The following is a 15,008-nucleotide window of genomic DNA, read 5'->3' as shown; positions in this document are numbered from 1 at the left end:
TGTGGCCAGAAAAATCTCCAAAACCCTTCGGTTGTTGGTTAGACACAACAGCATGGCAATGTTCACATCAGAGTAACAATTATTATCATGTTCCAGACAAGACATCCAAAGAGTATTTCCATTATTTGATCACACAGTTACATTAATGTACTCATAAACTGAAATGCTACGTACAAATTAAATTGCTCATATTTTTTGAATTAGTATGCTTGTTAATTAATCTGAATAGCTGTTGTCCTAAATAAAAATACTTGTGTACCGGGTTTTAATAGCATAAAACCGTAAACATTTTATACAAAAATGCAGAATTATAGTAAAAAATTGACTTAAGAAAAAATGCAGGTGAGCCTTGACTTTTGTTTCAACTTTTTTTAACGTTTTACCCAATAAAGCAGTCATCATCAGACTGATGTGGATTTATCAATAAAATGTCTTATTACGTTGATGAAATCAGTTTGGTAATAGAGCAAAGCCGTCACTGCTTGCTTGGGTTCATCAAAAGTAAGTAAAGATGTGTGATTCCACAGAACATACCACCGATCTTGGCATTGTATGCCACACCGACTCCGCAGATGTTATTGTTGGCTACTGCCGCTACCTCTCCTGCACAGCGTGTTCCATGCCTATAAATAAAAGGGGTTTCAGAAGAAGTTAAACAAAAAAGAAACACATTTCATTGTACATTTATATGGCCGACTAATGCACCTAGCTCGCAATGCTGTTTGTCAGTGAATGAATGTGCTGTTAAATAAATGGGATAAGAGGCAGATACTTAATTTGATTCCTTCAAACAAACCTTACTTCCTATTTGTCCCAAAAATAGACAAAATCACCAAGCCAAGGAGTGAATTCACTATGCATAATTTACAACCGGCAAGAATTGTTCACCTTGGAGGTTGATGTGCACTAAATCCGTCAAGGAAAAAAAAAAAAAAAAAGCATCATCACATTTCTTTGTACACCATTTCAAAATTGACACAATGTCTTTCTTATTCCCCTTCATGTGGTGTAATCTATCTCACTTTTGAGGTCCACAGCAGTAGCTGATCAGCGCATTCCAGTCAGGAGCATTTATCCCCTTTTCAGCTGGATTGATACAAACTCCTAATTATTTTCAACATATCACAGAAATCTGTTGCGGTTTGGCCTGCCTCAAACAAGAAGTATGCATGCCAAATCATGCAAGACAGAACAGGAACTACTGTATGAGCAAAATTTTATCCAACAAAATTAGGCATACCTGGTAGGCTGACAGAAATCCTGAAAATGTCAATTCAAGTTACATCGGTAACAAATAATAACATTTTGTCACACTTATTAAATGTATTTATTTTCAGTTGGTAATCTTAGGGGGTGACCGTTAGTAATCAATTATGCTAATGTTTGAGTTTTATGGGCGATTACTCTTGTATACGTTACATAAACGGAGGAGAAACTGACAGAAAGACACACAAAAAAACAAATGTTGAAGAGTAAACAAACACATCATCTTGGCAATTCTCCAAAACATTTTATCTGGCAATTCTTGAAATCGGTTCTGCTGGGGAACTGCAGCAGTCGTGCAGAATACACTCTTGGAAAGTAACGGATGCAAAAATGTTAAATGATAAGCATTAAAGCACATAAACTCTGCCTTTGAAACATTCATTATAGACATGATCTTGGTAGATGGTTTAATGGATGGTTCAGAAAAAAAAATTGAAATTAGCAGAGCATCTTCATTCAGATAACAATACTATCCAGTATGCACAAGCTTTTAGACCGTAGGAACTTGGGCTAGATTTACAGGGAAAGTGTGTGTCTAGACCAGGGGTCAGCAACCTTTTCGGTGAGGAGTGCCACTTTCAAATTTCCTTGTAAATCAGAGTGCCACACCAAGATTAATGATTCGCACAACATTTTTTTTATATCCAACTGAGCTGTCATTTTATACTAGTCCAAATATACAACATGGATAGACATTGAAATCGTATAACTGACCTATTTATCTAGCACTATTCTTGTTAATCAATAAACTTAAAAAATGGGGGGGGGGGGGGGGGGGGGGGGGTTGTGGGTTGGGGGGGGGGGATATTGGTCAAACAGAGTTGCCGGATACAACCGGAATGTTTGATCTTACATTACACATAGTCCAGTGTTTTCCCGAATTGCTCAGTTCACAATTGAATGGATTTGGGAGTACAGTCCATAAACATGCCGGATTAAAGTCGCCGTCAACGATAAAGCTCCGTTAGGGTGTGCAAGCTGCTGTTTATTGATAGCAGCGGGCAGGAGATTTAGCGCTATACTAACGTTAGCATCCGGTGAAACGGTTAGCGGTGGAAAGTAAACAGCAAACACAAAGACCACAGTTAACTCTTCCGGTACATAGAAGGGTCTGCACGATACTGCCAGAGACTCCATATCGAGTGAGCAGTGTGTGTCAATGGTTCTGCTGTTATTGTAGCGCGTAGTCTCCAACCCCTGTTTTTACCGGAGTCTTCGTCTCGTTTGAGCCGGTGATGTAATGCGGCGTCGGGAAAGCCAAGACTCCGTGATGACAAAAAAAATACTCCAATTCCGGACGTTGTTGGTGGCGATCCGCAGCTCAAATTCACTCATTGTGGACGATGTATCTGGCGTTGGTTGAACATGCTTGGGAGCGCTGGTCTGTGTGGTCGCCTTCTTAGCTCAGCCTTTGCTCCGTCGTTGTCGGCAGGCAGGCAGATCTTCCAGGGAGATCCGGTGGTCTCTGTATATCCCTCGGGATGTAGTGGATATTATTGTATATGCGAAGGGAGTCGAAGGGAAAATATGAGGGATCAGGGGACACTGAAAAACAAAAGACGAACTGGAGCACGAGCCGTCTGCGTCTGCACAACGCGCCGCCATCTTGACTTAATACGCGTGGAAAGGCCTGTAGACATCCATGACTAAAGCTTTTGACCACAAGTATCAACCATTCTTCATTAACAATTAACTATAATAAAAAAAATTGAAACACACACGCACACACACGCTTTCTGCCAGCCCCTCCTCTTGACGTTCAACACTTCTGGCTGTGGATGTATTTTATTCTAGTTTTTGACACACGCTTTCTGCCAGCCCCTCCTCTTGACGTTCAACACTTCTGGCTGTGGATGTATTTTATTCTAGTTTTTGATTGTCTATTTGTTAGGCAAGCCACCAAAAAAACCTCCAAGCTCAAAAAGAACGCTTCTTTAATATATTCGCATTAAGGAAAACATTTCTGTGCTTTGCTATGGAGTGAGCAATGGCGTTTTTAGCAATGACAACGGTTTTCAGGGTCCGTGTTTGTTTGCCGTACCTGGATAGAGCGCCTTTTAATGTCTCCGCCTTGTCAGACTCGTCCTTGAATTCATGTTCATGATTCGTTACTTAATTGACTTTTAACCCTTGATGTGCGAGGTACAACGCTCTCGAGGCATAATGCACAAATAGCACGGTATTTTTTTTTTTTGTACAAAGCCCCAGTCATTTGCCCACGCTGGCTGAAAAGAACGACATTTTTTTTGCTGGAGGAGCCGTGATGATTCATTCGTTTATCGGGCACCTCTGTTTCGTTGGCTGAGTTAAAACACGGATCTCTCCTCCTCTCCTCGGCGCCGTGCAGACACACGCTCACAAACTGAGCAGAGGAGGAGGGGCGCGACCGTAAAGCCTCTAAACAACACGGCGTGCAACTGAAAATGTCTAAGTTTCAGGTAAATGCGCTTTGGGGAAAAAAATAATAAAATTGCCGTGCGCTCGCGTGCCACTGGTTAACCCCTCGCGTGCCACTGCGTGTCATAGGTTGCCGACCCCTGGTCTAGACATTAGAGACTTCTCCAACATTATAAGAACAATCAGAGGTCCTGCCCGGGGTTGGAATTTGAGTCCGGGCCGCTACAGTGGTCAATCAGGCCGCAACACTGATTGGCTAAAATACATTTGAAATGATCTGAAATGATCTGCATTTATGTAGCGCTTTTCAAGTCAATGACTTCCCAAAGCGCTTTACATTGTGCTTCACATTTCCCAATAGCGGTCGTGATCTGTGCAGCCATGTAAGGCGCTAACCTGCTTATTGGGGGTTCAGTGTCTTACCCAAGGACACTTCGACATGTAACACGGACAAGCCGGGATTCGAACTGGGATCCCTTAATCCTAAAACGATCGCTCTACCTCCTGAGCTACTGCTGCCCCAGTTAAAATGTGCTAATACTTTTTAAATATATGTATATAAAAAAAAGTTCCCGCATCAAATTGTACTACAATATACTGTATATTACACAACACCACATTCAAGAAGAAGAAAAATGAAGTGTTAGTGAGCTAAGAGAGCAGTGGGATTATGTTCAGCGGTTATCAATCATAACATATCTAAAGAATCTGAAAGGTCCTTGATATGATCCAACAAATAACGGGGCCAAAGTACAACACTCAATCAAATCTGTACTGAGGTAAGAATTTGCGTGTTTCAAAGAAACGGAGCACAATCCATTCTTGTATTATACATTTTACAGTAAATCAAACCTGACAAAGGGGTGTGAAAAAAAAAGATTGTGATTAACAAAGACCTACTTCTGTTAACTGTTTTTGATCTACTTCAAAGCTATCCTACAAGATGTCAGTCTTGTTTACTGCAAGAAGCTCTCAGAAATATTTAAATGGTAATAGAAACTCAGATTACATCAAAGTTATATTTGGGCCAAAGACCCAAGACAAGAATATCAGTATTATAGCTGCAACTAGCAACCATTATGGTGTAAAACCATCACAGAGATTAAGTTCAACACGTTTGCTTTGGAAAGGCTGGCGTCACAGAAATAGATTACAAATTGTGTCAGCTATTTATCATTGCCATTCATCCGTTTAACACTTTCCAGCACAAAGCTATATTAGCATCGTGTTAATAAGAAATCATGATGACATGCAGTCCGTAACGAGTGACTTAATTTCTATATGCTCCTGACAAGCTTTAATGCAGATGACGCTGGATGCTTGAAGATAGAACAGCACTTGATAGTTTCTAAAATAAAGCTTGAATGGCTTTTACATGTACCGTAAAATTCGAACTGTAAGCCGCAATTTTTTTCCTACGCTTCGGCTTGTGCAATGATGCGGCTAATTTATGCATTTTTTTTCTAACGGACGCCAAGGGCAGTAAAGGTAAGAGTAAGACAGGGTGGAATATATGTGTCGAGGAAGAAGTTTAGTGTAACTTCGCGCTTTGTCCATGAATAGTACTAGCACAAACAGACGCTCATCATGGAAAAGTTGTCACTGGAAAGGTGAGGGCTAGCTACCATATTGGGAATAAATTTAGGAGTCTATTTGTAAAAAGAAATAATGAAGCGAAATGAACGGATTACAAGAAGCAACGTCCAACAAAGCACAAATATTTCAGGCGGATATCTATCTACCTGTCAGCATTATTGTGCGTTTTGGAATATATTTTACAAAGTTGGATTCTATGAATTGTCTTTGATGTAACAAAGCCGTTTTTTGCAGACATTCAAAGAAGTTGAAGATGGCCGGCGGACGTAATGGTGAGTTACAACAGCGTTGTCATAGTTTTCAGGTATCTTGTTTCAGACTGATCGTGATGTTTCCATGATGGGAATATTTTGAACAAATCTTGAATCCCAAATGTCTAAGCTTTGTAATTATAAGTGTCATGATGTATTTCAGTGACTGCTGACATCGTATGAACTTGTATTTGATTTTTAAAACGTTGAGGGGTTAAGATACCATATATTATTAAAACTCTGGGCACCGTCTTTCATTGTAAATGTTTCATGTTTTTATGTCGGCACAATATGGGCACAATTCTTTTTCCTTTAAAAATGTACTTGGTCTGACTCATAATCAGGTGCGCTCTGTAGTTCGAATGTTATGGTGTTTTTTTTACAGGGATACATGTTGCTACATTGAACGATGTAAAAGTGGCTTAAATCTTTTTTTTTTTTGCCCATCTAAACATCCCTGCAGCCTATTGTAACTTGTCACGTCTTTATTCCTCTGTTAGGACTCATTAAACATTAAAAAGCCACCATTTGTTTTAAAGAATTTTGGAAGCTATTTAGGTATTGTATTTTTATTTTGCCTTTCATTGATATTACATTAGGGCAGCACGGCAGCGCAGTGGTTAGCGCATGCGCGGCACAGTTCTGAAGTCATGAGATCAAACCTTCCTGTGTGGAGTTTGCATGTTAATTGGCCGGTCCAAATTGTCCCTAGGTGTGAATGAGCAAGTGTGTTGTCTGTCTCTGTGTGCCCTGCGACTGGCTGGCAACCAGTTCAGAGTGTCCCCTGCCCACTGCCCGAAGACAGCTGGGATGAGCTCCAGCACCCCCGCGACCTTACTGAGGATAAGCGGTGCAGATAATGGATGGATGATATTACATTATTATCAATGTGAAAATAAACACTGCCAAATGGTCTTGACAATTATAGTGCACTAAGAGGATGAATAAAAAGTCTAGAGCCAGTATATGGTCAACTAAAAATAAGTATGACATATACAGGAAACCTGATCTTTTTTGCTTCTGTTCATCAAAAAAAAAAACACGGCTTGGTAACAAAGCATGAATAATGTATTTTCATGTTGGCATTATCTGCAGTCACACCGCTAGAGATGAGCCAAGTAATTCAGCAATAAATAAATATGTATTTGTAAACTATCCTGTTTGGACTAAAAGGAACCTTTGGAAAAAGTAGCACGCTCTCTTAGATAAACAAGATGGGATGTTCATATTTCTCCTGAGCCATCCTCATTACAGCTCATATGCTGGGAAATAAAGACAGCTTTGTAGAGGTGAACAGAGTTGGCCTCTCTGAAGGGGAACAGAACCTTTCAGTCCAACACAACCTTGCCGTTTTCCTGCCCACTGGTTGTTTACACATGCATCTGCAACGGTTAACTGTAAGGCAACAAACGGGCATACACAGCCTCTCATTCGGTCTTGAAAGGAAGAGAGCTGGGTGACAAAACATAAGGCCTGAGATGAGCCTGGGTTAGCAAGAGGTGCAGCAAGACAAAAACATCAATAGTAAGTGTCTTGCTAGGCTCAGGGCCACTTTGAGGGCGGCCAAAAGAGGTGCTTAAGTCTGCCTTGGCAGGACTGTCAAAGTATGCATCTCCTCTAGCGTGTGTGTGGCTCAGCCACATTTTCACAGTTCCAATATTTTAAACTTTCACAGTGAACAGTGGGTAATCTGTTCAAGTGCCCATAAAGAAATTACTAAATAAAACACAATATTATATAGTATGAAAAAAACACATGTTTCCAGGAGGCAAAATTGTCTTACACTATAAAGATGATATGTTTAGAACCACAAACACACCACACATCCGAATAACAACTAATCAAATAGAGACTAGTCATTACGTATTACTCTAGCCTAGCCTGAGCCCACCTTAATTGGTTCAAGAGCCATGCAACTTTAACATAATTCTGCTGAGACCTGTATGGTTTTCTTCAACCTATTTAATAATTTCTGCACCTCAAATGCTGTTCGGGTAGTTGTGCATGATTTAATTAATCAAGTGGGACATTTTAGAGAATTTTTTTATAAAAGCGCAGGGTTCATCGGATCTGTAGGACTAGTCAGTTTTCCATTGGCAGACATCGAGTTCTTAACTTTAAAAAATTAGCTTTGTATTTGTATTTCACAAATTGAATGTTGCAGGCTAGTCATTTGCTCGAGTCCAACTGTGTACTGCTCCTGAAATTTGCATATCCCAGTTCACTTAAATGTATGTATAGAATCAGAATCACCTTTATTATCGTTGTATTGCTACAACAAAATTACAGTTGCACTCCAGATGGCAAAAATATACAATATTAAGACTAATAAATAGAAAAACAAAGTATTCACATCTTAAATAAAAACAATGCACAACTGGGATGTTGCACTTAGAAGCAGTATTGTCTGTAAATGTTTTAATGTAAAAACTAAAAATTGTCTTCTTAAAACAAATGACTAAACAGAAGATGAAATGAAATGAAATGATCTGCATTTTATATAGTGCTTTTCAAGTCAAGACTTCCCAAAGCGCTTTACATTGTGCTTCACATTTCCCAATAGCGGCCGTGCAGCCATGTAAGGCGCTAACCTGCTTATTGGGGGTATTCAGGGTTCAGTGTCTTACCCAAGAACACTTCGAAATGTAACACGGAGGAGCCGAGATTCGAACTATGATCTCTTGATCCCAATACGAGCGCTCTACCTCCTGAGCCATGTTTTTGATGATTTATTTATCTCTTATCAGAAAATGAAGACTAAACTGAATACAGTATTTGAACAGAAAATCTGTTATCGGGGCAGTTTCGGTAATGTAATTCTGTGAGTTTTTAATACCATGTGAAAAGCCATGACTAAGGTCATAAGGTGATCCTTTTTTTCTGGTAGATTTCATGCTTACATTATCGCAGAACAAAATATCTAAGTATTAAAGAAGCACAATCAAATACTCCCAAAAATTAGGGTGGGTGTTTTTCCCCTTGTAGAGCCTTAAATAAGTAAAGGTGTGCCATTTGGATGCCCACAAATATGTGGGCATCATCTTGTCAGTTGCCAAAAATCCTTGTAAGTTTTGAATAACAGATAAAACAATAATAATAAAAACATACTAAAAAAAAACAACCCAGTTAAGGTCATGTAAAAGGTTGGTGGACAGACTAGAGGCAGATTAATCAGAGCCAAAGGATTGACTCTCGTTCAATTATCATGACTTAATTCAATCAATTTTTTGCAAGACACCTCTGGAATGGTAAACGACCCCGAATTCCCCCCTGCAGAATCCACACCAATAAATCGTTTTTCTTCAAACACTTCTTTCATCTATAAAAAGATTTACTCCCCTTATACAAACTATATGGAATGAGTGTCCTTGTGGCAGAGAGAGAATAAAAGGTCGCTCCAATTATGGAAATGAGAACTGGGCTCATTACAGGGAGTAAGAGTCCATTTCTGAATGTGTGAGGCTTAGAAAGTTAAAATAACAATACCACCAATTGGACATTTTGCAAGAAATCCTTAGCTATAACAAGATGTATGAAAGACCAGCTCGGTGGCCTTGGGGGTATGGCGCCCGCCCCGAGACTGGGAGGTTGTGGTTCAAGCCTCGGCCAAGTCATACCTAAGACATCGGTACCCGTTGCCTCCCTGCTAGGCGTTCAGCATTAGGGGTTGGAATTGGGGGGTTTGGTCACCTAATGACTCCCAACACCTCAGTTGGGTTGAACGAGTGGGCTTGGAATCCCCTCCTCTGAATCAATCTCCCAAAAAGAGTCAGATATATATATATATATGAAAGACTACCGTGCCTTTTAAGCTCAAAAGACAAATAAAAACGCATTATTCTACAATCAGGGGAAAAAATAAATTGCACATACCTATTATCATTAAGCTGTGTATATCTGGGCTGTGGATCTGGGTCGCCATCATTTACATCATAGCTGGCATTTGGGTCCTATGACATAGCATGGCAACAGTGGGTTATTCAAAACACATCATAGATATTTTAAAAACTTCAGTAAGTGGTGATGTAATTTTTTGCTTTTTTCCCAGTAAGGAGTTGTACTTACATAGTTTATACTGAGGTCTGGGTGGTTCTTTTCAATGCCATCATCCAGGATTGACACCACCACTCCTTTACCTGTGTAGCCCAACTGCCAAGCAGCTTTGGCATTCAAGTCACGGTGGTTGGTGTTATACTGGGGAAGGGGAATAATGTGTCCTTATATTAATATGGTTTAATTGAGACACAGCATAGTACTGCAATGATGATCTTTGCGCATTGTAAAATAAGCTTTAGTATTCCTTGTTTAAGGGAAGAATAGCCAAGAAGCCTTAAGATCCTCTATAGAAGATACCTTGTCAGTTAAAAAAAGTATTTGTACAACAGATTTGATTCATCATTAATGTAGAACAAAACACTTGAGAATTGGACCTTGGCTCACAAATAATTTGTTATGCAGTTTGATTTGCCGGTAGTAATCAATCTGATCTTTTCAAAGGGACGGCTTTGATCTACTTCAAAGCTATCCTTTAAGATGTCAGTTGTTATAAATTTAGAGCCCCGTGTACTATCCAATCAGTCTTCCTTGCTGATGGATGGCACCCTAAGTGCCGTCTAATGACATAATGATGTTTTCTCTTTAACCCCATCATGCAGCTCCCACAGAAACTATATAAACTATTTAATGGTAAGATGTGACAACGCTGAGACTTATAGAATGTGTGGCTATCAAAATAGAATTAGTTAAATAACGAAGTCATAATAATCACTTTAAATCTGTTTGGTAAAATGTAGTAGATGCAATGAATGATTGCTGTAATTTGTGACATTTTTTTCTATAAACTGTCCTTGACATTTTTCGTTAGTTAATAATTATTTGGAAAATAAAGAGAAAATCAGAGTTAGAGTGCTTTTAAGCGACACATAAAAAGATGACAATCAAATATTGTGGTTGGTGGAAGTATACTCTTTTGTTACTTTTAAAATGTGTGATCAGATTTAAAAATAATTTTTCAAATGTTAAGAAAGTCAAGTTTGGCATTTCGTCCCCACAATACATGACACTTAGGAAAACATTATCCATTGCAGCTTGGTCATCCTGGAGCGGGGATTACCTCATGTGCGGTCCCTTCTCAAAGTTTCTTCATTTTCCTCATGTTGAGGTTTTTGAGTTTTTCCTTGCCCTCATGTAGGTTTTAAATCAGGGGATAGTGAAATAATAGTCTGTATTTTGCAATAATCTGTGGTCTGTGCAGCCCTTTGAGACTCATTGTTATTAAGGGCTATACAAATGAACATGACTTGACTTGACTTGAATCAAGATCAGACCACCCCTACTGCTCACCCAATCAAACGGGGGTTTGGGTGCTTGGCTGGCATTTTTGGATGTTTACAGTTTTTTCTGTGGGTTTTCATTTTATCTAAAGAAAGAACATGGATTGTTTAATTAGCTTCCGTATAAAGAATTCTTTAGTGATGTACAGCCAAAATGGGGCCTGTTGGTGTAACATAGTTACTGTAATCTAAAGTTGACACTTTGGCCTTTATATTTTGGACGGAACAAACAGATCTTTTGTGTCGTCTCTGCTTTACATACACTAAACTTGGATTTTCACAGAAGATTACTATGGCTATGGCTAAGTACTTATGAGAAAAGCCTTATCTGGCTCGCGAGCCATTTGTTCTCAATCCAAGTTTTAACACATACTGCACCAATTTACTCATTTCACAATATTTTAATCAATTGTTATTTAAATTATTATCATTTACTAAAGGGATATGGCTCATCTTAATAAAGATTGAACATTTCACATACCTTTTGGCAAGGATATAACTGTTCTGTTTCATCTTGTAAATATACATAGTGTATTTAAAACCCTTACATAAAAGCTGACTAATTAATGAAATAAATTACCTGTAAAAATGTAAAGCAAGCTTTAAAATTGTGTATGTAAAAGTGTATTTAAAGTCTCACATTTTAAACATACAAGCTGTTTGTTGCCTGTAAAATAGCATCCTAAAAAGATACACACTTTCAATTAAATGACAAATTCAAGAACAGTGACAAGCAATGTATCACCAGTATGAATCCATCTCACCAAGTACCACTGATCCTTGAATTTTGGATCAAACGGTTCAATGTAGATATCCCTTTTTTTCCTACGTTTCACCACCTGTTGCTCAGCCCATGTCACCTAAACATGGAAAAGGGATACAAAACAATAGTTTTATGACAACCAACATTTGTTTAATGGAATAAGAATGTTCCAGTCAAGTGTGGAATTTTTTTTATTTTTATTCTCAGTGTATGAGACTTTAAAGTAAGATTAGCGGCAACGTTGGCTGTTGCTGTAATGCTAATGTATTCCAGGGTAACAAGAAATTAATTAAAATTAATCATGCATATACAGTCAAAGTAAATAAAGGATTAGGTATCTTATTTGTAGTTAGAATTGAAGGATGTATATGCACACAATACACACTAAACATAGCCTCCAAAAATTATATTACAAATACTATTGTCAATATTTCATGCTATTTATACATCTCATTATCTTGAAAAATTGAATGATACAGGCTACATGACAGATTATTAGACAATAGGCTTACAAGAGATTCTACACTGATGAGCCATAAATTCAATACTACCATGATCTTGTATGTTATGTATCTCATTGAAGAGATAAATGCTAGCACTGCATCTTGAGTGAACGTTACCCTTGAGATTTATTTAATACTTTTTAGAATTTAGCTGGCAAGTGTGTAAAAGTCCTTGCACAATGAGTATTCATTTGTTTTTCAACAGTTCACAGTCCAAGTTGATAACAAGTTTAAAGGGTGACAAATAACTCACCCAGCTTTTTGTGAATATTTTTTTTCAAACAAAGGCAATGCAACGTTTGAGTAAAATGAGTTCATGGAATTTGGTTTAATATTATTTTTGGTGAATTTTCAGTAATCCAACGGCTACCATGTCCACATGTAGGTGATTATCTTTTGGATGGGGGTGTGAAAGCTCCACCAGATACAATAATACACAGACTACTGTAGCAGTAAGTCTTCAAATTCTCAATTAACAACAAACAAAACAATCAATGATAGATTGGCTTTAAATAAGACAGTAATACAGTGGTATCACTTCATACGAGCTTAATTTGTTCCAAGATTGTGATCATAGGGGTCAAGCAGATCGCATACCTGTCAACTTACGTTTACCTTGTAGTTTATGTTTGTTGCTCGTTACAAATTGTGTACGCTGTATAACAATACATAGAGGATAAGAAATCTCATTCCACTGGTTTCAGCTCTAATCCGGATCGTCTCTGTCAGTAGTAGCAGACAATTCCATCATAGATTGCTAATGTTGTCTTGTTGTGAGTAAGTACCGTGTTGTGTTTGTAAGGTTATTATCACTTACTTACTGTACACTTAGAATTAAAGTTACTGTAACTTTGAATAAACGTACACACACAAACATTATACAGAACCATTTGATGTTTCTTTTTTGCATGTAATAGTTTACATGTTCAAACTGGATGAGCTGATGGTGGCAGAAAGCTGTATCTAGTGCTAGCCACTGGGACTGCTCGTAAACAGGATTTTACTTTCTGTAGCGAAAAACAGTTTTGTTGCAAAGAAAACTTGTATACCGATCTCATGTTTAGATGTAATCATATGAAGAGTTGATGTTAGCTGTGGCAAGTGAGAATTGGCTGAGGGCCACATCTTGTTATTCAAGATTGAACACACAACACGCTAAAACGGCATTTATTTTTAGATTACATCTTGGTCAGGTTACTAACAATCTGGCTGTGGACTGAAAAAATATAGTTAGACAAAAACTGTAGAAATAGTTGAAAACAGCATTGGTTATATTATTAATAGTTAAAACCAAAATAAGGTAAGAACCATTTTTGTAACCTATAGTAAACTTCAGCCCCCCTCTGAAAATGCTCTGAGTTATGCTTGTGGCGAACAGAAAAAATTTCACAAAAGGAAATGAAGACCCACTGGCAAAGGAAATCCCAAATAGAGAGAGGGGTGGGCTCTAGCATTAACAAGCGCGGCTGACAATTACTTTTTTCCATGAAGCTGCACCTGCAATGCCCAGGTGCCAAGCATGAATGCGAACTTTATTGGCCATACAAAGTGAATGATGGTAAAAGATACAAAAATATACAAAATGTCTTGAGTTCCATTAGAGATATTATTGAAAAATGACAGTGATAGTTTTATTTTTCAAAATTTACCTTTTCTGAATTTAAAATTCTTCTTGGTCTAGACTGGTCCGAAATTGAAACTACATCATTTTAAAATTTCCAGGAAATAAGTCAGGAAGGGTAAATGGAAATTAATTTTAACCTTCCTCATGGTGATAAAAGTAGAATTATTGATTGTTCTTGTTAAACGGTATAATTAAGAACTTCATGTCTATTTATAAACTCAGTAAGAATCTACTTGTTTCTTCTCCCAAATAAACACAAAAAAAGAAATGTTAACCTCTTACCTTGGGATCTTTAAGTAGACGGACATGTGTGCTTCTATGATCAGACAGCGATCGCTTCGCAATTGCTCGGTGCTTGAAGTGATAATAATCAGCAAAAACCTGTAATTACAATTTACAAAGAAGTTAAATCAAGCAGAGACCAAACAAAATATGGGGGTATACAAAAAAAAAAAACTATTTTACTAGGAATGTACATCAATTATTTTTCCACTCCTTATCCATGAAAATCTAAAATTATTTTAAAGAACAAATTCAAATTGAATCCATTACTTTGTTGAAACCACTACATGTGCTTTAATCAAAGAGGCAAGCATTGGGAACATTTACCCTTTTGGTACTTACACCTTTCATTCTTTATAATCTGTTTGAATTGATTATACGCTTGATCTAATATATTTTTTCTTTAAAGTCCATCTAAAAATCGTTTTTATACTTACGTTTATCATAGGTGGTGTGGCCTAGTGGGTCTTTGTTTCCGATTGCAATGTTTTGTGGGACACTCTACTTTAATTAATTTGCTCCCAACTGGTCATGGCATCCCTTTATGAATGAATGAATGAAAACTTTATTTCCAACAATAAAATAAAAACAGAACAAAAACAATAACTCAAAAACAAAATAATGTTACATAATATGTTCGAAAAGGGTTAGTAAGAAGCAGATGCTTATTTTCCCTACCCCTTCATCTTCCCTATCAAATACACCAATGATAATTAACAATAGTAATAATATTAATAATAACAGTTATAATATAACTTATACAGAGCAATGGTCACCACTGGCGTATAAATGTGAATGGGTCAACAGGACACATTATAAAGCGTTTTGAGACAATCATACCTTTGTATAATGAAAGTAATCAGTTTAAGGGTTTTTTAATTCTTAATTTTTTGTTACAGTTCTTATCCAAACACAGTCATAGACAATTTTGTTGTGACATAATGGGCCTGATGCACAAGACCTTGGAATCCTTATTCTACCATGGTGAGTAGA

General features: G+C 37.6%; 1 protein-coding gene across 6 annotated transcripts in view; it reads right to left on the bottom strand.

The window, feature by feature from the left end:
- The window catches only part of furina (furin (paired basic amino acid cleaving enzyme) a), a 62,150-nt gene that overhangs the window by 15,433 nt on the left and 31,709 nt on the right, over nucleotides 1-15,008 (bottom strand). For all 6 annotated transcript variants that reach the window (XM_088334588.1, XM_088334591.1, XM_088334587.1 and 3 more), the window contains 5 exons: nucleotides 14,016-14,114; nucleotides 11,608-11,703; nucleotides 9,576-9,704; nucleotides 9,384-9,460; nucleotides 535-623 (listed from right to left, as the gene is read on the bottom strand). In XM_088334588.1, the coding sequence (XP_088190714.1) occupies nucleotides 535-623; nucleotides 9,384-9,460; nucleotides 9,576-9,704; nucleotides 11,608-11,703; nucleotides 14,016-14,114 (490 nt within the window). The remainder of the gene's footprint in view (nucleotides 1-534; nucleotides 624-9,383; nucleotides 9,461-9,575; nucleotides 9,705-11,607; nucleotides 11,704-14,015; nucleotides 14,115-15,008) is intronic.

The sequence above is a fragment of the Urocampus carinirostris genome, chromosome 4 (assembly GCF_059441175.1).
Source record: "Urocampus carinirostris isolate Australia breed hairy pipefish chromosome 4, RoL_Ucar_1.0, whole genome shotgun sequence".
Classification (NCBI taxonomy): Eukaryota; Metazoa; Chordata; class Actinopteri; order Syngnathiformes; family Syngnathidae; genus Urocampus; species Urocampus carinirostris.
The sequence above is the reverse complement of the archived record's forward strand: the minus strand, read 5'-3'. Positions and strand labels throughout refer to the sequence as shown.